A 24,948-nucleotide genomic window follows, 5' to 3' on the forward strand; every position below is an offset into this window, starting at 1 on the left:
TCGCCCACCTGAGAGAGTCACCACGGGGCACACGCCCTTTTGTTTTCTATGTATTGTGCCTGCGTGACTACACAGTAATACCCAAACTATTCTGAAGCGACATTTGCACTGTTTTGTGTTTTTTGTATCTCACACCCTCATTCATACACCTTGATCGTAAGAGCATCCCTTATCTGCGATCAGAAGAAAATCTAAAGTTGGTTTTAAATGAAAAGGCGTTGAAGTGGCAAAAGAAATTGGTAACTACACAATTTGATGCGTCTGAGAAACTGGTGCGAGATTGGAGGTTAAGCAAATTTAAATTTTGTATAAGTCGGGGTCTGATTTTATGATCGATTTTTTGTGTTTCAAGACCTGACTTATACACGAGTATATACGGTAATTCATTTTCATCATGCCAAAATTCTATTTCATACACTAAAATAATTTAAATGTTTATAATCTTCCTGTTTACATTTGGGGGGAAATGGTCCAGAAGGACAATGGGAAATTTTCTAAAACCTGGAAAAAAAAAGTGTATCTAAGTCTGGAAATCCCAAATCAGCAGAGAGTCGTGGCGCTGCTGCTCTCGGTGCCAGTGTGCCTACCTCGGGCTTTTATCTTTGCTGACGCTTCTTCCAGTGGTCCATTCACCGCCATCCACCAGTTTCTCATCACCAGAAACGGATTCTACCAAGTCACTTAATAAAAACAGAAGTGAAGTCCGTGAGACTAAGCAGCTCTAACATTCACACACTCCACATGCCAAGAACACAAACTCCACGAATGGCAAAGCAACTTACTCGTCACCCGTCCTGCCGTTGACCAGAATGATGGGTCGCTGCTGATTCACCTCCATTTTAAACAGGTCTTCAAGTGGCAGCACCTTCTTGCCCGGTTTCACCTGAAGACGCCACAACGTCTCCATCAGATAAAGCCCAGGGGCACCAGGAGCAGCCAAAAGTGACACTCACCCGTCCAGGGTCGTAGAAGCCATCCACGATGATGTCACTTGATGACAGGCAGTCATAAAGGCTGTACTTGATCGAAAGGTTGCCTTCAAAGAGCTTCTGCAGGGCAGCCTCGCTAAAATTATTTTTTCGGCAGGTGGACAGATTGATTTCTTGGAGGATTTCCAAAGCTCTGCAAGTACAAGAAAGTGGAGGAGTGTAAAAATGAAGCTCGTCATGGAAAGAGCAAACACCGGGACGAGGGTCAGGCCACTGTGGTCATTTGAGTTTGGTGTTAGACGGTCAAGGGAAGACCCCACACAATCTCTCACCTCTGTGCAAAGAGTAAGCAAATAGTTAAAGACGTAAGAAAAGGAAGACTTTGGACAAACGAGTCCATCAAGTGAGTCTACTCAGCTAATAGCCAAGCTGGCCCGATACCTCGTCCAGACACACCTCTGGTATTTTTCAGCATGGGTTACTTCCATAGCGCATCTTTATTTTCCTTTGTCATCATTTCAGTTGTTTCATGTAAACATTGTGTAATTATTTTGTATTGCGTAGATTCTCACGGCGATGCGCTGCTGCCTCGCAGTTAGGTGACCGTCTGAGTTCACTTCCCGGGTCCTCCCTGTCTGGAGTTTGCATCTTCTCCCCGTGTCTGCCTGGGTTTCCTCCCACAGTCCAAAGACACGCAGGTTGGGTGCATTGGTGATCCTAAATTGTGCTTGGTGTGTGTATGTGCATGCCCTGTGGTGGGCTGGCACCCTGCCCGGGGTTTGTTTCCTGCCTTGCGCCCTGTGTTGGCTGGGATTGGCTCCAGCAGACCTCCGTGACCCTGTAGTTAGGATATAGAGAGTTGGACAATGGATGGATGGATGGCGAGGCCACCATGTGGTGCAGCACAGGTCTTTTTGAGGCCTGTCACCCTTTTCATGGCTGGCATGCTATATAATGTCCCCTGAGGCCAGCCACATTTTTGTTATCATCGCACCACCTAGGTGTTTGATGACACACTTAATTCAATTACTTGGCCGGGATGCCAAATGCATGGAAGGACCAGGGGAGAGAGCATCGGCATTGCAATACCTTCCTGGGATGCTAGAGGGCAGCTCTCCTGGACCGTGGATTCCCACAGGGTGTACTGGGACTTTTTAAATTAAAAGTCGTTGAAGTGGCAAAAGAAATCGGGAACTGCGCTGCTGCAACAAAATTTGGTTTGTCTGAGAAACTGGTGTGAGACTGGAGGAGGCAAGAAGATTTAAAAATTTAAGGGTCACATTTTTGAACAGTCATGCAAGTCAGGGTCTGATTTTATGATCGATTTTTTGTGTTTCAAGACCCGACTTATACGTGAGGATATACGGTAGCTAAGTTCGTGTTCTCCTCCTGCCTTGTTTCTCTTTTGTGTGTAACTTTCTCCATATTTGAGTTTTTCTTATTTCTGTTTTTATTGAGCTGGTTGAGTTTTTTAAATTGTGTTTCGTCGCCCCCACCCATATACCCCTTTAGCCCTTTTGGTAGGCCGTAATATCTGAGATATTCAAAACCTTTAAAATGAAAATAATTATCAGAGTTTTTAAAGGCCCTATACAAAGAAGGTACCGGATATGAACTGGATATACTTCTTAAAGATCATACTCAACTCTCATTTTGTGTTTTATTATTTCATAATGGAGAAAAAAATTGCCTTGCATGAAATTGGCTCCCTGGAGATTATGACGACCAAGTTGAGCGTATTATAAACGTTTTAACAGAAATTGAGTTTACCACTCATTTAACTTTTACACAGCAGTGCCACCTACTGGGAGATGGAGGACATGCCCCCACCTGCCCTTAGCACAGAGAGGCCACCGTGCAGGACATTTGTTTGACTCGCTCTGTGACTCCTCAGCGCATTCCCATTTGTCATTTGAGTCAATCGAGGGTGGCTGCTCAGCACGGACTGCGATTGGCTGCTTAAACGAGTTTGTGTGAATTGTCCGTTCTTCATGTTTGTTTGAGTAGTAATGGATTTTGACATCTTTTGGAAACGTAGTGACAAGATTGTCAGGAGCCATTGGCATGTGTCGGCCTCTGTCACCCAGTAAGTGTCCCGTTAACTAGTCAGCAGATGTAAGCCCACTCTGCGTGACCCCATGGGGGGTGAGTGACGTGCAATTTATTGTAAAACAAGAGCCAAGCTTACCCAAGGCGGAACATTTCTAGACAAGTGGGCTCATCGCTGGCACAGACGAAGACAGCCCAGCAGGCACTGCGTCGCACCTCATTGATGTTGGAATTCAGCAACCTCACAAGCGCCACTAAGCCCCCCGCAATCCTAAACTGAAAGAAAAAAAAAAAGCAAAGCTGGGATTGGGCCACTGCTGGATGTGCCAATTGGGTGCCAAGGACGCCCTCATCCTTGGTGTCGCTCCTCACAGATGTTCCACACACTTGGTGTCACTCACATCCTGTGCTTTCATAGTCATATACTTGGCATTTTAGGATGGCACATCTGTGATGGCTGGGAGCTTTAATCTAAAATGCTCCCCCCGAGACATTTCAGAATCCTTAATTGGGTGGTTTAGATTGGCACGGCGAAATACAGCAGGTGGGAAACTCGGGCACTCACCTCTTCCCTGGCCTCCGAGTCGCAAGCAAAGGCCGACACAGCCAGGGCCGCCTTACTTTGCACAAGACTGCTGGCCGACTGGAGTGGGTCCACCAGGGCAGCCATGACTCCTTTGGCTTGAATATTTGAGCGCAGGATGTTCTGGGACGACATGTTGGTAAGGACAGCAGCGACGTGGGCCACGACACCTTCCCTCTCGTTAGCCAGGAGTTGTACGAGAGGCTCTGTGCCTCGGGCTTTATAGACAGCGCTGCGTGAGACACAACAACAAAGAGAATGACCGTGTCGAGATCTGACCACGACAGGAGACAATTCACGGCCCCGCGACTCTTACATGGAGTTGTTCATGTTGGCTGTGGTGAGACTGGATAGGGCGAGTGCGGCCGCCTCCTTCACCTCGCCACAGTCGTTCTGAAGCAGCTGCACCAGTGGCTTGATTACATCTGGAAGACACAAACGAGCAGGAGAGTCCGGTTAGATGTGTGGCGGGTATCGGGCACAAGCGACAAGTACTGACTTATATATAAACGTCTACGCGTGGAAATGTATGTCTGTCTGTCTGGCCCGGAAGTACGAGGCTACAGCAAGAAGCTCAAAGATATCGCCGAGAAAAGAGAAACTCGCTTAGCCGCCGATAGACAAGTGAGATGAGCACATTGGCAAAATGAAACCTCTGAGGAGAGAGAAACTCGCTTAGTTGCTAATGCACAACTGAGGCAATCGATTGATTGAAGTGCCAGAATCCAGGGTTTCTAGGAGCCCAGGATTTTTACAGTACGGGCTTACACAGCTAGTTAATAATAATAACAACAACATAACATAACACATTTTATTTTAAAGCGCCTTATAAGGTACCCAAGGCCGCTTTGTCTGGAATTGTTCACCTTTACTTGGCAGACACCCTCGTTCATCCTTCATGTTGTACATTCCAGGGGATCAGCAAAAAAATTAGTAAGCAAAGGACGTTGAAGTCAAGCCCAAAGAGGAGCAGCCCAGTTGGGTAACTGAGGCAGGATGGATCCAGGATGAGAGCGGGGTGTGAAAGTCCAGGCAGTGTAGGGGAGCTTTGGGAGGATAACAGTCTGCTTCACCTCATTAGTAACATCGAGTTGAGACCTGAAGGTCCCTGTGGTCCTGCCGTCCACCCCACTATGTTGTCCATGCTCCCATGGTACAGTGTTTGTGTGAAAACTGCCCGTTTAGGGAATAGTCTGTGTGGGTTGTGCTTTACTAATATGCTGGAAATCTATGAAGAAGCAACAAAAGCAGATGACCAAAGAGGTGCAGGTGAGATGATTGATGACTTGTGGTTAAACTATAAGAGGGTTAAACTATAAGAGGGGGCAGTGGAGAGATGAGTACAAATCAAGAACCAAGGTTTACAAAGAAAGAATCGGGTGAATGTTGTGTAGAACCGAGCCTGGGGGACACCTGGCTTATCCGTCTCTCTCTTTCCCAGGCTAAGGGGTGAGAGTAGTGGTGGTCTCCAGGCCCTTAAGGTCCACCCTGCTGTTTGAAACCTTGACAGCCAAGCACCTGTTGATGGAGCGTTTGAAGGTTTGTGTTATCTGCTGTAGGTGTGAAGCCCCCCCCACCCCAACCCCCTAATTGTCCCCTACCCCACCTGTTTTCTTTTCCAGGTGGGATGGCGCCATTTTGTTTTTCCTTACCGCACTTCCCAAATGACACCTTGCTGGATTCGTTTTCACACATGACGGTAATGGCCAAGCAGGCAGTTTCTCGAATTTCTGCATTATCCGGACCCAAAAGTCCTACCAAGATCTTCTCGACCCCGTGATCGTGCAAAATCTTCTTATTTTTACCTAAAAACAAAAATGAAAAGAATGAAGTGGGCACTTGAGCAGTGCAGACTTAAGACCCCAATGTGAGCTCCTGGGGATCTCAGAAAAACAAAGTTGGGTGCAAATGTCGAGCACTTAATGAGCAGAGCTAACCGACTTGAAAACAATGAAAACCATCCTGAACCATAAAAACAGCCGGGGACACAAAAAAGCCCCCCAATAGGCTAATGTGCAAATGTCCACCATTATAAAAGAGGATAAATTAGTCCTGTGAAAAGAAAAAAAGGACAGTCCTGGGCATTGAACTGCTGTTCATTATTCAACAATGGCACTGGAAAGATAATGCAAAGGCTCTTCCTTCTTAGCTCCGTGTGAAGATCTTTGTGATGTCCTCCATTTTGAATATTACATTAAATAAAGCCTCACCCGGCCATTAGGTGTTCACCAGTGTGTGCCTCTTGGTGAAGCAGGAAACATTAATGTTATTAATTGGCTCAGGCACAGGAAGGAGAGGGCAATGGGTGGTTAACCCATCAGAACTGGGTGACGTTAAGAGTGGTGACCAGCAGGGGGCATTGCTGGGGGCCGCTGCTATTTTTAATAAATATAAATGATTTAGATAGGAATATGAGGAACAAGCTGGTGAAGTCTGCAGATGATACCAAGATAGGTGGATTAGCAGATGGTCAATAATGTGTTCAATCATCAGAGGGACTTGGGCAGCAGACAGATGTGTGGCAGATGACATTTAATGTCAGCAAATGTGAAGAGTTTCACACAAGAAGTAAAAATGTGAGGTCTGAATATACAATGGGTGGTCTGAAAATTGAGAGACCACCTTATGAGAAGATTTAGGAGTCATAGTGGACTCTAAGCTATCAACTTCCCGACAGTGTTCAGAAGCCGTTAACAGAATGTCAGATTATATAGCGCCTTGACATGTGGAGTTACAAGTCACATGAGGTGATGCTCAGGCTTTATAACACACTGGTGAGGCCTCATCTGGAGTCCTGAGTACAGTTTGGGTCTCCATAAAGACACAGTAGCACAAGATAAGGTCCAGAGAAGAGCGACGAGGCTGATTTAGGGCTACAGGGGATGAGTTATGAGGAAAGATTAACAGAGCTGAGCCTTTACAGAGATTGAAATGATGAGGACATTAGAGGGTCGGCTCAGGTTGGACGGTTGGGAGACAAAGTCAAGAGAGGTGAGATTGTGTTGGTTTGGACATGTGCAGAGGAGAGAAGGGTACTAAGGATAGAGCTGCCAGGAAAGAGGAGAAGAGGAAAATCTAAGAGGAGGTTTATGGATGTGGTGAGGGAGGACATGCAAGTGACGAGTGTGACAGATAAAGATGACGTGGACAGGAAGATTATGGAAGAAGGTGATCCGCTGGGGTGACCCCCTAACGGGAGCAGCCAGAAGAAGAAGAGGAGACCTGACTGAAAGAGTTTAAAATGATGAAGGGAATTAGTCCAGTGGATTGAGACGGTGACTTTAAAATGAGGTCATCAGGAACACGGGGACACCATTAGTAAATTGTGAAGGGTTAAATTCACACAAACATTAGGAAGTTTTTCTTCTCACAGAGAACCACAGGCACGTGGAATAAGTAACAAAGTAGAGCGGCGGACAGGAGGACTTTTGGGACCTCCAAAACTTGGCTTGCTGTTCGAGTCCCTCTACCTCTCGCCACGTGTTGCCTCCGCTTAGCTGGCGATACCCATTTGTTCAGCGACTTTACCATCTAGAGATTGCCAAGGAGTAACGTTTGATGTTTTTGAGAGAGAGAGAGAGAGATCAGTGCTCCGTGTGTTTGAGAGGGTACCTGATGATTGGCAGAGTTATCACGGCCATGTGCTTTTCTCCCCACACAGGTGATGCTCTCCCGTCAGAGCTGAACACAATCAGATGCAGTGCCAACGTCTATTCATTTTTAAAGTTTGTCCTGTTTCATTACTACGTTGGCACAGCTGCAGGGGACAGCTAGTCAATAAATAAATGAAAACTTGAACTTAAAGACCTGTTGAAAGTTGGTCCGCGAGTTTGTAGTTTTCATTTTTCAACGGACGGCGATGTACCTGATAAAACAGAATGTGCAAGTCCAAGTGAAGCGGCATGACAAATGGAGTCCATGGTGTTGCTAGAAACAGAAATATCGTTCACTAGCGAGCCAAATACTGAAGAGACGAGTAGTTCTTGTGTGTGTGAAGCTCACAGATATAGTGTTCTGGGTTTGAATCTCATGCCCGCTCGCTCTCTGTGTGAAGACTGCACGTCCTCGATGAGCGAGAGGTCCTCTGTCTCCCTCTTTTACAAAGACATGACATAGTTAATGTGATGGAGTCACTTTGGGAGCCACAGCGAACAACCAACACCCCTGGGGGTGAAAGAAGACGAGCCCCGGGGTGCAGAGTCTCCTCTTCAAATGGCTGAATCTCATAACACGGAGGGGCTTTTGTTCAGAAGTGAGACGTATGAGCCATTTCACAAAGTGTGTGGAATCGCAAGATGAGGATCAAGGATGACTTTCAAGGCCTGAACAAATTTGGAAAGTTTTAGGCTTTTTTTCCAGTAACGCCGCTTGTCCCTTGACTTCCATTATAAAATTGCCGGGGTGGGGATGAAATTTTCTTTTTAATTCTCAGAAAATGTTCGATTTTAAAACGATACCGGGGGTCTGCCACTGGCGTGTGGGGAAGCGGATGTGCAATTTAAACAGATTGTTATTTTCATGGGAATTGTTTCGTATTCATTATAGACCTAACTATTTTACATGACAGCGAGTAATTAACCGTAGTAAAAATAGTCAAACGTAATAAATTGATGTTTCATGTTGAGTTAGAGGTATTTATTGCGTTACACGTTTTCGTTCTGTTTGGCTTTGAAATGAACACACAAATACTTTTTAAACTTACACTTTTACTGTTAAACTTCAGTAAAAACAATATTTGAAAATTAACTTGTCATCAATATTGCATTAAATTTTGATTCCGTGTTTGGACTTTCATCGTGACAACGCAACGTAGGAATGCCTGTGAGTGAATTTTCGATTGTTTGTCCCTTTGTTAATTGTCATAGCAAAAGCTCTTCTAACGGGAAACGGTAAATGTTTAAATACAAATGGCATATCAAGATCTCCTTCGGAGTCTCATGTCATTAGTGAAGATGGACTACATTACCTTTCTTGTCGCCTGTTAACATTTTACATGTCAGAATTTTTCGACCAACTTTGAATCCAACTAATCTTGTCCTATTGCATAGCCCATCACTCAGACATAAATGACACAATTACATTAATTACATTAGGGTTCATCCTTCTGTCTTCGGTAATTTGTATGGTGTTAACGGTTATAGATATTCTTCATGATATTGTAAGTTGATGTTTTCATCTTCCTCACCATTGCCACCAACTGTTTCAGCAGAGTCTATTGATACGCATTTAACCAATCTGCCATGTAACCGATCGACAATTTTCACGTGTTCGTTTGACGTCCCAGAATAGGACTGCCCGTGTACTCATTTGTTCTGTTGATGAAACTCTTCAATAAGATTTGGACATAAGACGTGTTCTTTTATTGGGAACTTAAAAGTGAGGAAAACATAAAAATGTATAAGAGCTGAGAGTGCAGGAGCTGTGATGACAAAAGCATTCACACTAATGAGAGGTGAGAGGACCGTGAAAGGGCGTGGTTTGAGAGGAGGGTGGGACTTAAGAAAATCTCTTGGCCAATAAACTCGTCTCGTCTCAAGATTTTTTTTAATAATTGAGAAATTTCACGTAGCAGATGCATACGAAATAACTTTGACTTGACAGATGCTGAGCTTCTCTTTTGAGCTTAGAGGACATTTCCAAATCCTCCTCCTTCCATATAAACAGCGAGGGTCTCAATTTATAGTGATTTACTGACTCGAGTGGGCATTAAGGGTTCACAGTGCCAGCATGCTAAAGATGAATGAAATGACGGCGGAGGTCACACTTTTCAGTCCAGGTCCCCAAAGCTGTCGACTGATTGCCATCTTACAGGAGCCACACACACACTCACTGTGCTAATAGCAGCAGCTTTTCCAGTTGGCTTTGTGACGGTTGTCAGATTTCAACCATTTTGAGACGTTTCTAAACTGTTTTTCACAACGTTTTCTACCCATCAACTCTAGCGGATTGCGATCAATCAAACCATCCTGCTGTTACTGAATGAAATGAACTTAACAACATGGTCACAAAAGCAGGTACTAATTTGTCTCCAAGTTAAGAAGGTGACAAATCCTGTCCTGTCACGTCTACCCCTTTTCACCTTTTGAGCCCCCCGAAGGCCCTCTGTGTGTAGAGTGAGGAACGATGAGCGTTTCTGAAAATGTCGAATCCCCTTTAACGTCTTAAACTCAATATCTGGAGTGATACCAGATGGGCCAAGAGTGTGCACAGGGTCATCAGACATCATTTGTGGTGCCACACAAGTTTGTTGGACCAAGTTGTGTCCAGTTAATGTTTGGTGTGATTGGTGATGTACGTGGATGGGTGGCCTGGCTGGGAAGTTTGGTGTTCCCTTCCTCGGTTGCTCGAGAGGCAAGTATTAGTGGAAGGGCAGTGTGAGACATCCCAGGGGCCATGTGTTACCGCAGAGGAGCATGGGAATCGTAGTCCAGAAGGGCTGCCATGTTGGGTTCCTCGGGTGCTGCTGCAGGGAGCTTCTGATGTGAACTATGTCCGGGTGTGTCTTGAAAAGGGGTCTCGGCCAGGACAGTTAGAGTGAAGAATGGAGGTGGGCAAATCGCATCTGAAAAGGAAGGGGAGCTTTGGTACATTATCACCAACCGCTTGGAGTGCTTTGCCTGTCAACAGAACTGTGACCAGTGAGGGGGGTCCTTTTGGGACTAAAATGGTGTCGTGCACAGTTGTGTCTGGACCCTGGAGTACAGAACACCACCCAGTGTATGCAGCACATTTGTTTTCCCAGTATAAAGAGATTGCCAAACCGAGACGTGTGCCAGGGAGAGAGACAGCGAGACCCACTGCCAGGGAGTGCGATTGCAAACAGGCCGCCAGTGGGGGACGCATGGGAAGCAGTTCAGTGATCACGACTGACTCTTTTCAACAGGCGTCTATTCTAAAGCACCAGAATCGCGACAACGGAGTGGCGAGCGTATTAAGACGTGTTCTTTAGAGACTTGGGATGTCCCGTACTGTTTTGTGCGGCTCTCAGGATCGCATTCACCGATTTCCTCTGGACGTCTACGAGGGTGGCTGTTCTTGCAAACTGCATGAGCTTGTCCAGAGCCCCCGTCTGCTGAATGAGCTGCATGGTGTCCTCGTCTTCTAAGCAGTTTGATATGACCAGGAGGGCATCCACGTGCAGATCACTAAGGTCCTGGGAAAAAAAACCAAACAAAGCACCAGATCAGTTCCTCACACTGAATGGAGTTCCACTCCTATGGCTACACAGTGCTGGACCCCTGAAGGCATGTGGCTAGTTATGACGTCCTCCTCTACTCTTTAGCTCCATAACCCTCGACTGGAGCTTCTACTCTGAGTGACACGTCATCACAATGATGACATCTCTTCTGACCTTCACCCTTTGTGTTTCCTCATTCTCTGATTGCTATCCCTACAATAAGGTGCTCATCCCATCATCCCGATCCCAAGAAACAGAACAAGAAATGATGCTGCATTACGTTGGTTCCCAGGATCTCTATGAGGTAGTCGAGCCCCTCTAACTCTCGCAAAGCCATCCGGGTCTCCACATCACTGGTTATCGTTGCCAGGGTCTTGAGGGTCAACTGCTGGATCACCGGGTAGTCCGAGTTGAGCAGCTCAAGCAGAGGAGCAATTCCATTCAGCTCACAGATGACCGCTCGGCTGTAAAAATCCTGCAAAGGCAAGAGAGTGGAATTAGACGAGAGCCGATGTCGGGGGGCTCATTAGGAGAATTGCAAAGAGAACGGGCAAATCAGCCCAACGAGCTCCTCAATTCTATCCCCCTAGTTTCTCCAAATTCAAGTTGAGTTTTGAAGGGTCCTGACCACCACATTATTTGTCGGATCTACTTGTATACCCACTGAACAAATTAGTAGGGTCACCTGCAGGTATCTAATTGGCAGCAGCGCAGTACCTAAAATCCTGCAGATCCGGGTCAGGAGCTCCAGGTCAGGTTCACATTAAACACCAGAATGGGGAATCGGTGTGACCTCTGGGCTGAACCACATGGGCTGCTTAGAGTATTTGAGTAACGACTGATCTCCTTGAAGGTTCTCTCTAGAGTTTACTGAAAAACAAAAAGGGTCCACTGAGCGACAACTGTGATGATGAGGAGAACGGCCAGACGGGTTTGAAAGGCGCTACAGTCATTTAGAGAGACAACTGTGCGGTGAGCAGAAAGGCATCTCAGAAAGCACAACACGTTTAGGGCTAACTATTGACTCGCTCCTGAATGTTAAATCACATTTTCATCGGATTACCAGGACAGCATATTTTCACTTAAGAAATATAGCAAAGGTTAGACCCCTTATAACTTTACAAGATGCTGAAAAATGAGTTCACGCTTTTGGTTTTAGTCGACTAGATTACTGTGTTGGCTGGGATTGGCTCCAACAGACCCCCATGACCCTGTAGTTGGGATATAGTGGGTTGGATAATGGATGGATGGATGGATTGCTCCTCTCGGGACCACCCAAAAAAGACATCAATCGGTCACAATGAGTGCAGAATGGAGCTGCTAGAACCTTAACTAGGAAATGAAAATCCAAGCACATCACACCAGGCCCTGCAGTGGGCTGGCGCCCTGCCCGGGGTTTGTTTCCTGCCCTGCACCCTGTGTTAGCTGGGATTGGCTCCAGCAGACCCCCGTGACCCTGTAGTTACTGTAGGATATAGTGGGTCGGATAATGGATGGATGGATGTATGGACATCACACCAGTCTGAGCGTCACTACACTGGTTACCGGTGCCATTTAGAATTGACTTTAAAATACGGCTGCTGGTTTACAAAGCCGTCAATCATCTGCTCCGTCCTTTATCTCAGAATGTCTCTCACCGCTGAGGAACAAATATCATTAACTGTAATAATTATAAGGAGTTAAATACCAAGGACTGCATTATGTATTAATCATGCTAAAAAAAAGCTATATGATTTGTTCATTTATGTAGAAAGAGAATTAAGCTTATGCACAGAATAAGGGACTCACTTGCACTCTTTTATGAGAAACTGCTGACCTCCTGATACTAACAGAACACCCTGTGATATTATAAACTAGCAGAATACCGGCGCTTCGCAGCGGAGAAGTAGTGTGTTAAAGAAGTAAAGAAAAAGAAAAGGAAACATTTTGAAAATAACGTACCATGATTGTCAATGTAATTGTTTTGTGAGTGTTATGAATGTTGCTGTCATATATAGATATATATACAGTACAGGCCAAAAGTTTGGACACACCTCCTCATTCGATGTGTCTTCTTTATTTTCATGGCCATTTCCATTGGTAGATTCTCACTGAAGGCATCCAAACTATGAATGAACACATGTGGAGTTCTGTACTTAACAAAAAAAAGGTGAAATAACTGAAAACATGTTTTATATTCTAGTTTCTTCAAAATAGCCCCCCTTTGCACACTCTTGGCATTCTCATTGGTTTCATTTCAGGTGACTACCTGTTGAAGCTCGTCGAGAGAATGCCAAGAGTGTGAAACTCAAAGCGTGGCTATTTTTTTGAAGAAACTAACTCCTTTAGCCTGAGCTCAGCTCAGAGCGAAATGAGGTGAATGGGAGGGAGATGATGACGTGACTCCCCACCCGCCTTAACTGTCAATCCCCCCACAAACACAGTCTCTCGGAATTTGCATAAGCACACCCCTTCACCAGTAATTTTAACTTAGTTACAAAGTGATCAAAACTCTCGTTTATATCCTGCGTCCTCTCATTAAACTTGTATCCCGCATTACCTGTGGGCATGACAAACGCCAGCGGCAGCCTGTCTATGAACTTAATTTAAACTTTAGGTTTACACCGTGCTTTGTTTCTGAAGTAGCAGCACTCATGAATATGGTAGTATATGTCACTCGCTCGCTTCTTATTGTTTCGCTGCTCGCTCGCTTCTTATTGTTTCTCAATTATATAATGCATGTTTTCTTCAGCGCTTTTTGGAGGTCTTCCTTGTTTTCTACGCACTGCGTTGACAGTCAGTTCACGTGATTACGTGGGAGGCGTGATGATGTCACACGAAACTCCGCCCCCCACGGCCATCGAGCTCAACTCCATTACATTATATGGAGAAAAATAGCTTCTAGTTATGACCATTACGTGTAGAATTTCGAAATGAAACCTGACCAACTTTTGTAAGTAAGCTGTAAGGAATGAGCTGCCAAATTTCAGCCTTCTACCCACACGGGAACTTGGAGAATTAGTGATGAGTCAGTGAGTCAGTCAGTCAGTCAGTCAGTCAGTCAGTGAGGGCTTTGCCTTTTATTAGTATAGATCAGTTATGACCGTTTCTGAATTCTTGCTTAAAACTATTTGAGCATACAGTATTTCTTATAAATTGTGAGTGCCCTCTTTATCTGAAAGAAGCAAAGTGCACATTCCAATTCAGGGAGTCACAAGCTATTATAATTGATGTATAACCACAAAATGAATTGCCATATATATCTCTTTTTTTTGTTTAATACACAAATGAGGTATAAAGACGGAAGCCCCACGTTAGGCTGCAGGCTGTCTGATCTGACCAGTCAGTGGACTCAGCTGAGAGGGGCTGCAGTCTCTTTGACTCACCAAGAATAAAGAAATTGCTTTTTGCTTTAAATCGGTGTTTGTCTCCCGTTATTTCCGACGTCAGCGTCCACACCACACACTTCAAATCATAACCTTAGATCTTCAAATGAGGGTCTGCTTAGAATTCCAAGAAGAAGTGGTGAGGTGGGCCTTCTGCTGTTATGCACCTCAAATCTGGAATACGAGTTGTAGCCTGCGGCCAAGACGCCATCGTGCTGGGAGGACTGGGGGAGCAGGCGTGGAAGGAGCATTACCTCCCTCTCGACCCTAGATGGCAACCTCCCTGGGTTGTAGCTGTGTCTCTGACTCCCGCAGGGCTTCATGGGAGATGGAGTTCGATACAGCCCTGTTGGGATCTGCTGGCACCTCCACGGGGCGCTGCAGCAAGAGTTGCTGAGCCCATATGGGCACCACACCCGGAAGTGTGTCATCAAACACCTGGAGCACTTCTGGATGGGCTATATAAGGGACCAGCAGACACCACTCCGAGAGCCAGGGTCGGGAGGAGAGGGACTAAGCTTGCTGGAGAGGAGTGAAGGAGAAAGGAAAAGAAGAAAAGTGTGTGTGTCAGTGCTTATTGGGACTGTGCTGTGTGCCTGTGGGAAACGGGGAAGGCGTTTCCCACGTGGTGAAGAATAAATAAAAGAAACATTTATTTGTTTTATAAGTGTGCCTGCCATGTGTGTCAGTCGGGTCAATATTCGCCAGGCTAATACGGTGGAGCACTTTAAAAACTGATAAAAACCCGTTACTGTAACGTGGCGCCCTCAGAGCTTCATCTTAGCGTAACCCTGATATTCTGATGATATGCATTTAGTTATCGTTTTTTATCACATCTCCACAATCCTATTACTGACCCCTACTCTTTCTGCTGTTCTTTTTCCGGTTTTCTGTGGTGCCAATCTGCGCCCCCACCACCCGATGAGGGCGCCTACATTGATGGACTGAAGGCCAGAGGTCCACATGACCACCATCATCATCATCATCATCTAATTCCTCCACGTGAATCCTGAAAACCCTGAGGACTGATTGAGAGCATTGATGCCAGGTAGAATGTCTGGTGGGGGCCAGGTGGTCTCGTGGCCTCAGAGCCCCTGCAGATTTTGTTTTTGTTTTCTCCAGCCATCTGGAGTTTTTTTTTTTTGTTGTTGTTTTTTTGTCCTCTCTTACTTTTTTTTCTATGTTAATTACTATTGCCTAATCTTATTTTTACATTTTCACAACAATGTTCTTGTTTGTTGTTGAACCTTGGGACAGGTAGGCTACAACATCAAAAAAAATAAAACCAAAAAAACACTCCTGTCAGTCGAAAACAGAAAGCACAGGCTTACCAAAACTGGACAGCTGGCAAGTGGGAAAACGTAGCCTGGTGTGAGGAATCTCAGTTCCTGCTGATAGTTGGGTCAAAGCAGCACAAGCCCCTGGTGCTGGTGGCATACTGGCGTGAGGAATGTGCTCTTGGCACACTTTGGGCCCATTAACACCATCCATTGAATGGCACAGCTGACCACCGAATTCAACAGAAGGCCGTTGGGATGGGTAGGGCAGGAGATTCACAGAGAGAATCTGCAGAAATCGTGCGATGCCATCATCTCCACATGGCCCAGAATCTCCAAGGGAGTCCATGTCATGATGGACTGATGCTCTTTGGAGAGCAAATGGTTGGCCTACCCAGTGTTAAGATTGTGGTCCTAAGGATTGGCTCAATTGGTATATTGAAAAGAGCAGCAGCCCCAGCACTGACCCCTGCTGGAGAGCACCAGTAACATCACCCGACTCTAATAAGGTCCTCTACCCATAAGCCTTTTCACCCTTTGTTCACGTCAATGGTTTCTGTCTGCACTCACTGGCCTCCTTAAACATTTAAGGGTGACTGCTAACTGCTCCTGGAGATCTGCTGGATTTCATCCCCTTTTTTAGTTCAAATTCCAGCAACCCCCTCAGTAACCTGCGGCTTCCCAAAAAAAAAGCACCTCTCAGTCCAAAGGGGCATTCAGAGGAAAAGAGAGGAAAGTAAAGAGACACCTGCACGAGGTTGTAGATGGTCTCCAAGCTGTTCTTTTTGACATCAGGGTCAGGACTGGAGAGGAGGGCGATCAGAGGTTCGAGACCATCTTCGTTTAATATCTGCACTTTGACAGCCGGCTCGCTGGACAGGAAGGACAGGCAGAGACTCGCAAACTCGTGAATCACCACGTCTTCTGCAAAGCAAGGGGACAGACACACCAGGTCACGCCGCTGGACCAACTTAAATAATCAGTAAGGGTGCAAAAATGCAGAAAGACCAAACAGAAATTCCATGCATTTCATGGTGGAACCTGCTTTGTGCACCTCAGGATCTCCAGCCCAGTTCAGATTTCCTCCAAATCTGCCTAAGCCGGTATGCTGTCCAAGACCCTCTGTAATGACTCTACATTATCTGACAATCCACGTAATTTGGTATCATCTACAAGCTCCAAAAGTGTATTGACATTTATGGATATTAAAAAGAGCAGCAGTCTCAACACTGACCCCTGCTGGACACCACCTGTAACATCTCCCCTCGCCCTAACTCTCCACTTCCTGTGTTTGAGCCCAGTTTGCACCCTGAACTCCCACTTCCGTTAGTTTGATCGCTCATGTGGAACTTTAATAAAAGCCTTCAGAAAGCCAAGGTGAAGAATATCGTAAACTCCGCTCTGATCGTTTGCTTTTGGGACTTCCTCCTGGAATGGCAGCAAGTTAGTGAAACACAACCTTCCTTATCTGAACCCGTGTTGACTGCTCACCATCACTCTCTTGTTCTGGACACGAGCTGCTTCATCTCAACCTTAATAATTGACTCCATTGATGTACCTGTGGCACTCGTTAAGTTGACCAGCCTCACGTAATGTGGATCATCCCAATCGTCATTTTTATGCGAGAACATAAGACTTGCTAGCCTCATGATTTTAGGAATTTCAAGAGAGTGCCGAGATTTTTGAAAAAACACACGTCAGGGATTTCTATCTGACCTTCTGAAGCACTCCATGATGGACGTGATCAGCTCCTGGTGGTTTGTCAGAGTTTAGTCCCAGCAACACATCTCTCTCTACAATCTCCAGCTCACTCTGTCCCTCCTTAGCCCAGCGAGATTCACTCAAAAGAGAACGAGACCCCGAGCATTCGGTGGTAACTCCCCTTAGGATGACGCAATCTGAACCAATAAAATACGCTCTACACCTTGACGTATGTGGAATCGACTGCATGACTTGCCATGCTGGAAGTGGTTTCCGTTTTCTCCTCAGACACATTTCGAAGCGGCACTCTGTGTTCCTGAACGCATTCAGGGGGAATAGCAGCAACTTCAAGTTGGATGTTTTCCTCACAGTGTGAGGCTTGTTACAATAGACTGTCCTTTGAAGGAAGAAGTCTGGTGGTGTCAGATCCGACGACCGTGGTGACCAAAGCCCCTTGGAAACGACCCTCTCAATTTCTGCCATGCTCCTTGCCAATGTGTGACATGTTGCTCCATCTACAGAAGGGCACAGGTAGCCATATTGGACAATCCTTTTTCATTCCTTTGACGTTAGAGTGGAGCGTCACAATATGCCATTCTGCCACCCTAAGCAAAGCAAAATTGTGCCACCCCTTTGAATTGCCTTGTGAATCACCACCAGTAGGCAACACGCATAAAAGCCGCCCAGTATGTGCCCACAAACAGGCAGAATAAAAAACATGGCTGGCCAGCAGGAGCCCAACAAGATGCGTCCATGATGGACGCATCCTGTTTTAGAAGGCTGGTGAGCAGCTCTAAAAAACAAGCTGCTTCATGCGGGTGAGGATGCCCTGGCAGAGCTTATGGGGCATCGTAAAGTGAAACACCAGTTGGCATCATGAACATGGAAATGGGACAAGGACATCAGATGAGCTTATTTGGGTTGTGCACAAGTGACAGTGAAGTTCTGCATTTCAACACACTGACTGGCCATGGCATCAGAAAGGGCAACGTGTGGCATGAGAGCTGGACAGGCAATTGAGAATTTCACTGGACCACTCTACAGGGGGCAAAAACAGTAGAACTGTCTAGCTGTTATATAACGCCTTTCACATCTATCTATCTATCTATCTATCTATCTATCTATCTATCTATCTATCTATCTATCTATTTATTATATAGTGCCTTTCAGTCTATCTATCTATCTATCTATCTATCTATCTATCTATCTATCTATCTATCTATCTATCTATCTATCTATCCATTATATAGTGCCTTTCATCTATTATCTATCTATCTATCTATCTATCTATCTATCTATCTATCTATCTATTTATTATATAGTGCCTTTCAGTCTATCTATCTATCTATCTATCTATCTATCTATCTATCTATCTATCTATCTATGTCTCTCTCTCTCTCTCTCTCTTTCAATCTCATCTCCTCCGTTGTCAGCTGTCCGTAGCTCTACAGTTCATTCTTGTTGGTTTCCATTTACGTTAACGAGTTCCCACTTTGTTTTTCCGTGTGTTTTAAGACCTTTTCTCTCTCTAAGTGCCAGTTCTGTATTTTCCGAGTGATCTGGACTGTGGTTTGTCGTGTCCTCTGTCTGTCCTCGTTCGTGTTCTTGTGTCATATTTCTGAGGTGACATTCATAAATTGGCTGGTAGAAGACGACTATTTGTATTCTGTTTTGCTGGAAGTCACCTTCCGTTAACTTGCGATCATTCAGTTGATTCTGACGTCGTTAAAACGAATCGGTGGCCCAATAGGTTGGCACCAGGAAGACGTGTTGCTCCATACTGTACACCACCATCCTGTTGAGAAGTCGAGTGTTGGAGTGAAGGGGTCCGGGTGGAAAGTTGCCAGCGGAGGTTAAGCATCGCGATGGCTGTCTGGCACCTACCTCATCGCTCCGATGCAGGGGCATCCCGGCTTGTTGGAAGCTCCACAAACCGAGGAGCACGTGGCACGTTGTTTCATTCAGATTGCGTCGTTCTAGTCATTACAGAATATTCCGGGGGCCTCTTTCGAGTGAATCCCCCTGTCGTTCCCTTTCTGCTGGAGGTTTTTCGCCTCTTGAATTCATGACGTCTCATCTTTGGTGTGTTTTCCCAGAAGTTTCCACCAGTGACCCCCTCTGACATGACATGTAAATTTAAATTTAATAAGGACAAGGCATGGGCCAGGGTTTTGGGGGGTTTCCCTTTCTTGGTTGGCATTGCCCTTCCTAGTATTTCATTAATAAGACGCACTGACTGTTTTCAAATTTGGCCGATGCTCTTCAATGGAAGTTTTGGAAAACTGTGAGAGCTCAATGAAAACTAAACTTTCCCAACAAATTTCCCAAATATCGGACAACTGGCAGCTGAGTCAGACATGATGACCACAGTATTCAATGTGGCCCTCACCATGCAGATCCCCTCCAATGCCACGTGTGTCCCTTTAGTTACTCAGACGACTGCAGAAGGGCACAGGTAGCCATATTGGACAATCTCTCCTCATTCCCTTGGTGTTCGAGTGGACTTACCTTCTGGTTCCAACAGTTCGATAACCGAAGGGATGACGTTCATCTTCCTCAAGTACTTTTTGACGTCATCTGTAGAGAAAGATCAGACAAGCTCTTAGGGACCGCGGCTGGCCATGAAGACAGAGTGGCCTACTTCAGGAGGCAGACATCTTTACGTGATGACACATCTCCTTTGGGTTGAAGCCTTGTTCTTGCATGAACTACGCTAAGGATCTGTGGAACTCAAAGCTCTGGTCAGCATCTCATCAGCAATGTCACCAAGGGGTCTCGATCACTCACTCATCTCAGCAAAGGCCTTGAGCTAACATGGCAGCCCATGAATGTCCTGCCGTTTTGGGTCTTTACCTTCTGACTCCATCAGAAGTGGGCCAGGCAGTCAGGTCCATTTTTGAAACTCGTATTAAAAAAAACTAAAATCGTGAGAATTAAACTTGGAGGAACGCCGTCAAATCGTCAACAATCGTAGTCAACAATCGGAATGACAGACCAACCCGTAGTTGAATTCGCAGCCAGGATGTCGGGGGTTTTCCTTTGAACCTCCACAATCGTGGACTATCAGAGCCGGACGCTGACCTCAAGTTGTACCTTTGACCTGGTGATGTCATGTGGCACACACTTCCTAGCAACAACTTGGCAACCAGGCCAAACAAAATACACAAAATGGTGGCAGCTCACAATGCAAACTAAGTGGTGCCTTGCGAGAGACGGTCTCGGCGTCTTTTCGTTTTGAACGCCCCACTAAATTCAAACTTCCTTGACCACCCAAACCCACAAAACAAGACTTAAGAGCCACCTTTATGACTGTAAACAATAAAAAAAACGAAATGTCAAATCACGACACCGTCACTCACACTGCAGAGGAGCAAATGCTGGCCAGGCTTGTGTGGGCCCTCCTGGCAGGTGGTCTCCAAACACCTCCAATGTTGTATTCGTCCCAAACGAGACAGGCCTTCGGAAGACCGGCCGAGAGTCTCACGGTGAGATGGTCAGTCAGCTTTGGGGTCCCAGCCCACCCAGGTCATGAACACCACAGAATGGGCACCAGCAGGGCAGACTTACTTTGTGCAGAGATGACGCCCAGCACCATGACGGCACTCCTGCGCACAGGTTTGTCTTCGTGTTTTATCAGCCTTGAGATCGGCTCCAAGGCGCCCAGCTCGGCGAGGATGGCTTTGTTTTCATCTCCTTGAAAGGGAAAGAAACAGAAAAGAAATAAAAACGACATCGTTGAGGAGGAGAAGGGGCAGAGGTAGGGCGTGGGGTCCTTGTGCATCCACTGCTCTTGACGCCAACCACCATCGTGACGGGCTACACAACTGACCACCAAAGACTCCCTTTGTGCTGAGGGGTGAGCGTTGTGGACACCAGCATGGCGCCCGCTGCTTCACCACTCTTTGCTCCTTGGCCCTTCAGTAAAGCAGCTCCAAAATGGTGGGGGGTCACTTAGCAGATGAAGGACAACGAAAAAGAAAAGAAAAGAAAAGAAAAGAGGAACTGCTGGCAGGAAGAGCTGGTGAGCCGGGCAAATGCAACAGAGAGGTACAAATGAGAGCTGGTGTGGGCCGAGACCACCATGGACGAGTCACGATATGCCAGTCTGCCACCCTCAGCAAAGCAGAATTGTGCCACCCCTCTGAATTACCTTGTGAATCACCACCAGTAGGCAACACACAAAAATGCTGCCCAGTATGTGCCCACAGACAGGCAGAATAAAAAACATAACTGGCCAGTGGGAGCCCAACAAGATCTCTATCTATCTATCTATCTATCTATCTATCTATCTATCTATCTATCTATCTATCTATCTATCTATCTGTTATATAGTGCCTTTCACTCTATCTATCTATCTATCTATCTATCTATCTATCTATCTATCTATCTATCTATCTATCTATCTATCTATCTATCTATCTATCTATCTATCTATATTGTCCATAGCTCTACAATTCATTCCTGGACACACGTTGTTGGTTTCCATTTCCGTTAACGGTCTCCTACTTTGTTTTTCCGTGAGTTTTAACAGACCTTTCCTCTTTCTAAGTGCCAGGTCCTTATTTGGCGAGTGTTCCGGACTCTTCCTTGCCATGTGCTCTGCGTCTGTCCTCGTTCACGTGTGCTGTGACATTCATAAGCTGGCTCATAGAAGACGACTGTTTGTGTTGTTTTGTGCGTTGTATGAACTCAGTTTGCACAAAAGCAGAGATGACGAATCCCTGCTACAACCCCTGGTGGCACCCACAGAACCTGGCAAGGCCACCCTACAGGACTACAGTTCCCAGTGTGCCTTGTGGGTGTCTGCAAAAGTAGTGTCACACAGAGACTCTGCCACCTAAGTTGCCTCCCCTCTGGTTATTGTTCCTTGGTCCATCACTAACGAGCTTGCCAGTATACCCACTGTCACACTGGCATCTTCGGTCTACAGTGGTGTGAAAAACTATTTGCCCCTTCCTGATTTCTTATTCTTTTGCATGTTTGTCACACAAAATGTTTCTGATCATCAAACACATTTAACCATTAGTCAAATATAACACAAGTAAACACAAAATGCAGTTTTTAAATGATGGGAAGTAATTGAGATCTATCAGTCTGGTAAAGGTTATAAAGCCATTTCTAAAGCTTTGGGACTCCAGTGAACCACAGTGAGAGCCATTATCCACAAATGGCAAAAACATGGAACAGTGGTGAACCTTCCCAGGAGTGCCGGCCGACCAAAATTACCCCAAGAGCGCAGAGACGACTCATCCGAGGGGTCACAAAAGACCCCAGGACAACGTCTAAAGAACTGCAGGCCTCACTTGCCTCAATTAAGGTCAGTGTTCACGACTCCACCATAAGAAAGAGACTGGGCAAAAACGGCCTGCATGGCAGATTTCCAAGACGCAAACCACTGTTAAGCAAAAGAACATTAGGGCTCGCCTCAATTTTGCTAAGAAACATCTCAATGATTGCCAAGACTTTTGGGAAAATACCTTGTGGACTGATGAGACAAAAGTTGAACTTTTGGAAGGCAAATGTACATCTGGCATAAAAGGAACACAGCATTTCAGAAAAAGAACATCATACCAACAGTAAAATATGGTGGTGGTAGTGTGATGGTCTGGGGTTGTTTTGCTGCTTCAGGACCTGGAAGGCTTGCTGTGATAGATGGAACCATGAATTCTACTGTCTACCAAAAATCCTGAAGGAGAATGTCCGCCATCTGTTCATCAACTCAAGCTGAAGCGATCTTGGGTGCTGCAACAGGACAATGACCCAAAACACACCAGCAAATCCACCTCAAAATGAAGACTTTGGAGTGGCCTAGTCAAAGTCCTGACCTGAATCCAATTGAGATGCTATGGCATGACCTTAAAAAGGCGGTTCATGCTAGAAAACCCTCAAATAAAGCTGAATTACAACAATTCTGCAAAGATGAGTGGGCCAAAATTCCTCCAGAGCTGTAAAAGACTCATTGCAAGTTATCGCAAACGCTTGATTGCAGTTATTGCTGCTAAGGGTGGCCCAACCAGTTATTAGGTTCAGGGGCAATTACTTTTTCACACAGGGCCATGTAGGTTTGGATTTTTTTCTCTCTAAATAATAAAACCATCATTTAAAAACTGCATTTTGTGTTTACTTGTGTTATATTTGACTAATGGTTAAATGTGTTTGATGATCAGAAACATTTTGTGTGACAAACATGCAAAAGAATAAGAAATCAGGAAGGGGCAAATAGTTTTCACACCACTGTATCTACTGGCGTTCTTGTGCCACTGAAGGCTCTCCTCCCATCCAGGTAAGGAAGCTTGCACATCCCGGCCGGGATGCCTGCCCATGCATGCCATCCATCACAGCACGTATGGCGAGGCATGAACTCATTATACAAAGCACAACACGTAAACCCTGTCAGCATGCCACCCTGACCCAAACCTCCTTAAATGTCTCATCAAAACCTTTTCCAGGATGTCCTGCAGTTCACATCAGCAAAATGTCCACAATGTTAAAAGTAAAGACCAGTGCCAGCTGAATCCGAGTGAAGATCAAGTGCCCAGTTGTTGCCCAGGACGAGTGGTCCCACATAAAGGAATGTAAAACACACAGAAAAAGAAAAGCTACCACCGTGTTGGAATGAAAGTGAAGCCAAGTGGGCCACGTGAAGGACTAACATACTGTGACGCCAAGGCAGAGGAGGCCTTCACTCTTTCCACAGGGGCTGTTAGATGACTTTGTTCCTCAAATAAGGAATATCCCGACTTACAGGTGGGTCTGCTGTGTCCCCCCAAGCCCCCCTTCTCTAATAATGCATTCCTTCTGGTCATCTGAGGCCACTGGATGGTGAGATTAGGAAGGGGCAAATACTTTTTTACAGTTCTGGGAGAGCTCCCAGTTGGCCCACAGCCTTTTATCGTTCCCCATTCAGAATCGCCTGGCCTGAGGGGTCCTTTTAAGAGCCGCCCAAGTAAACACTAAGACTGTGGTGCTAATGGTGTGGATCTGCAGAGCAGACATGATGTGCCCAAGGAGTGAGTGAGGTGGCATTGCCCCCCTCCCTTGAAGCCCCCCCACCCATTATAGCAAACCTTTCTCTGCGTATCTGTAGATGGCTTCGCAGGCTTTGAGGATGACTTCCAGCTCAGGTGACTGCAGCATGAGCACCACGGTGGCCGCATTCTTGCTTTCTATCAAGAGGGGTTCAAACTGAGGAAGGGCAGAAGGACAAACAAAGTGAGGAAACACCGAGGGGTCCATAAAACCGACTGCAGATTCCTGCCATTTTTTTTAGAGTCCCCAACTCAAACAAGCCCCCAGACTTCTGTCATTTGTCTCTGGCGGTCAAGGCCACCAAGTCCTCTCGGTGAATTCAACAAACACAAACACGTCCACCTTCCTCATAATCCAGTTCAGGGTCGTAAAAGCAGGCAGCCCACCCTGGACGGGACTCTACATTAGTATCTGAGAGGTGGGAGGGATTGGTGGGAGACCCCCGAGACAGCTGTGACCCAAAAGATGGCCAGTTGGGTGCATTGGCTCACTTATGGTGCCACCTGTCTAGATGTTGAACCCCAGTCCTGTCCAGGCATCAGCCCCCTTTATTGTGCTTTTCGTTTCCCTGTGATCTCTCCTTCATCTTCCTCTCTAACATGGTGCCCATGGCAGGTCCAACTCCGGGGGGGGCCATCTACCCGGGCTGAGCCTCCTAAATACTATCCTGTGACTTGATGGATTACTGGGACTTTATCACCGCCCCCAGTATTTTGGATGCCCCCTACCATTTTAACTCACAGTCATTGAGCACTTGCACCTTTTATCTAAATCTGTGCACTCAGGAGTTTCCACATGGTGGCGCTCCACTCTCACTTACTGAGTCCTTCCCATACGA

The 24,948-nt window shown here is 46.0% G+C and overlaps 1 protein-coding gene across 1 annotated transcript in view; it reads right to left on the bottom strand.

The window, feature by feature from the left end:
- The window catches only part of LOC120530063 (armadillo repeat-containing protein 3-like), a 30,797-nt gene extending 6,403 nt beyond the window's left edge, over positions 1-24,394 (bottom strand). Inside the window, exons 1-12 of the mRNA XM_039754210.1 lie at positions 24,149-24,394; positions 20,649-20,774; positions 19,590-19,658; positions 16,129-16,304; positions 11,019-11,213; positions 10,531-10,714; positions 5,217-5,366; positions 3,878-3,986; positions 3,544-3,793; positions 3,118-3,254; positions 874-1,122; positions 588-680 (exon numbers count right to left, since the gene is read on the bottom strand). Coding sequence (XP_039610144.1) covers positions 588-680; positions 874-1,122; positions 3,118-3,254; positions 3,544-3,793; positions 3,878-3,986; positions 5,217-5,366; positions 10,531-10,714; positions 11,019-11,213; positions 16,129-16,304; positions 19,590-19,658; positions 20,649-20,774; positions 24,149-24,317 — 1,907 coding nt within the window. The 5' untranslated portion in view covers positions 24,318-24,394. The remainder of the gene's footprint in view (positions 1-587; positions 681-873; positions 1,123-3,117; positions 3,255-3,543; positions 3,794-3,877; positions 3,987-5,216; positions 5,367-10,530; positions 10,715-11,018; positions 11,214-16,128; positions 16,305-19,589; positions 19,659-20,648; positions 20,775-24,148) is intronic.
- Positions 24,395-24,948: the final 554 nt, after the last annotated feature.

The sequence above is a fragment of the Polypterus senegalus genome, chromosome 5 (genome assembly GCF_016835505.1).
Source record: "Polypterus senegalus isolate Bchr_013 chromosome 5, ASM1683550v1, whole genome shotgun sequence".
NCBI lineage: Eukaryota > Metazoa > Chordata > Cladistia > Polypteriformes > Polypteridae > Polypterus > Polypterus senegalus.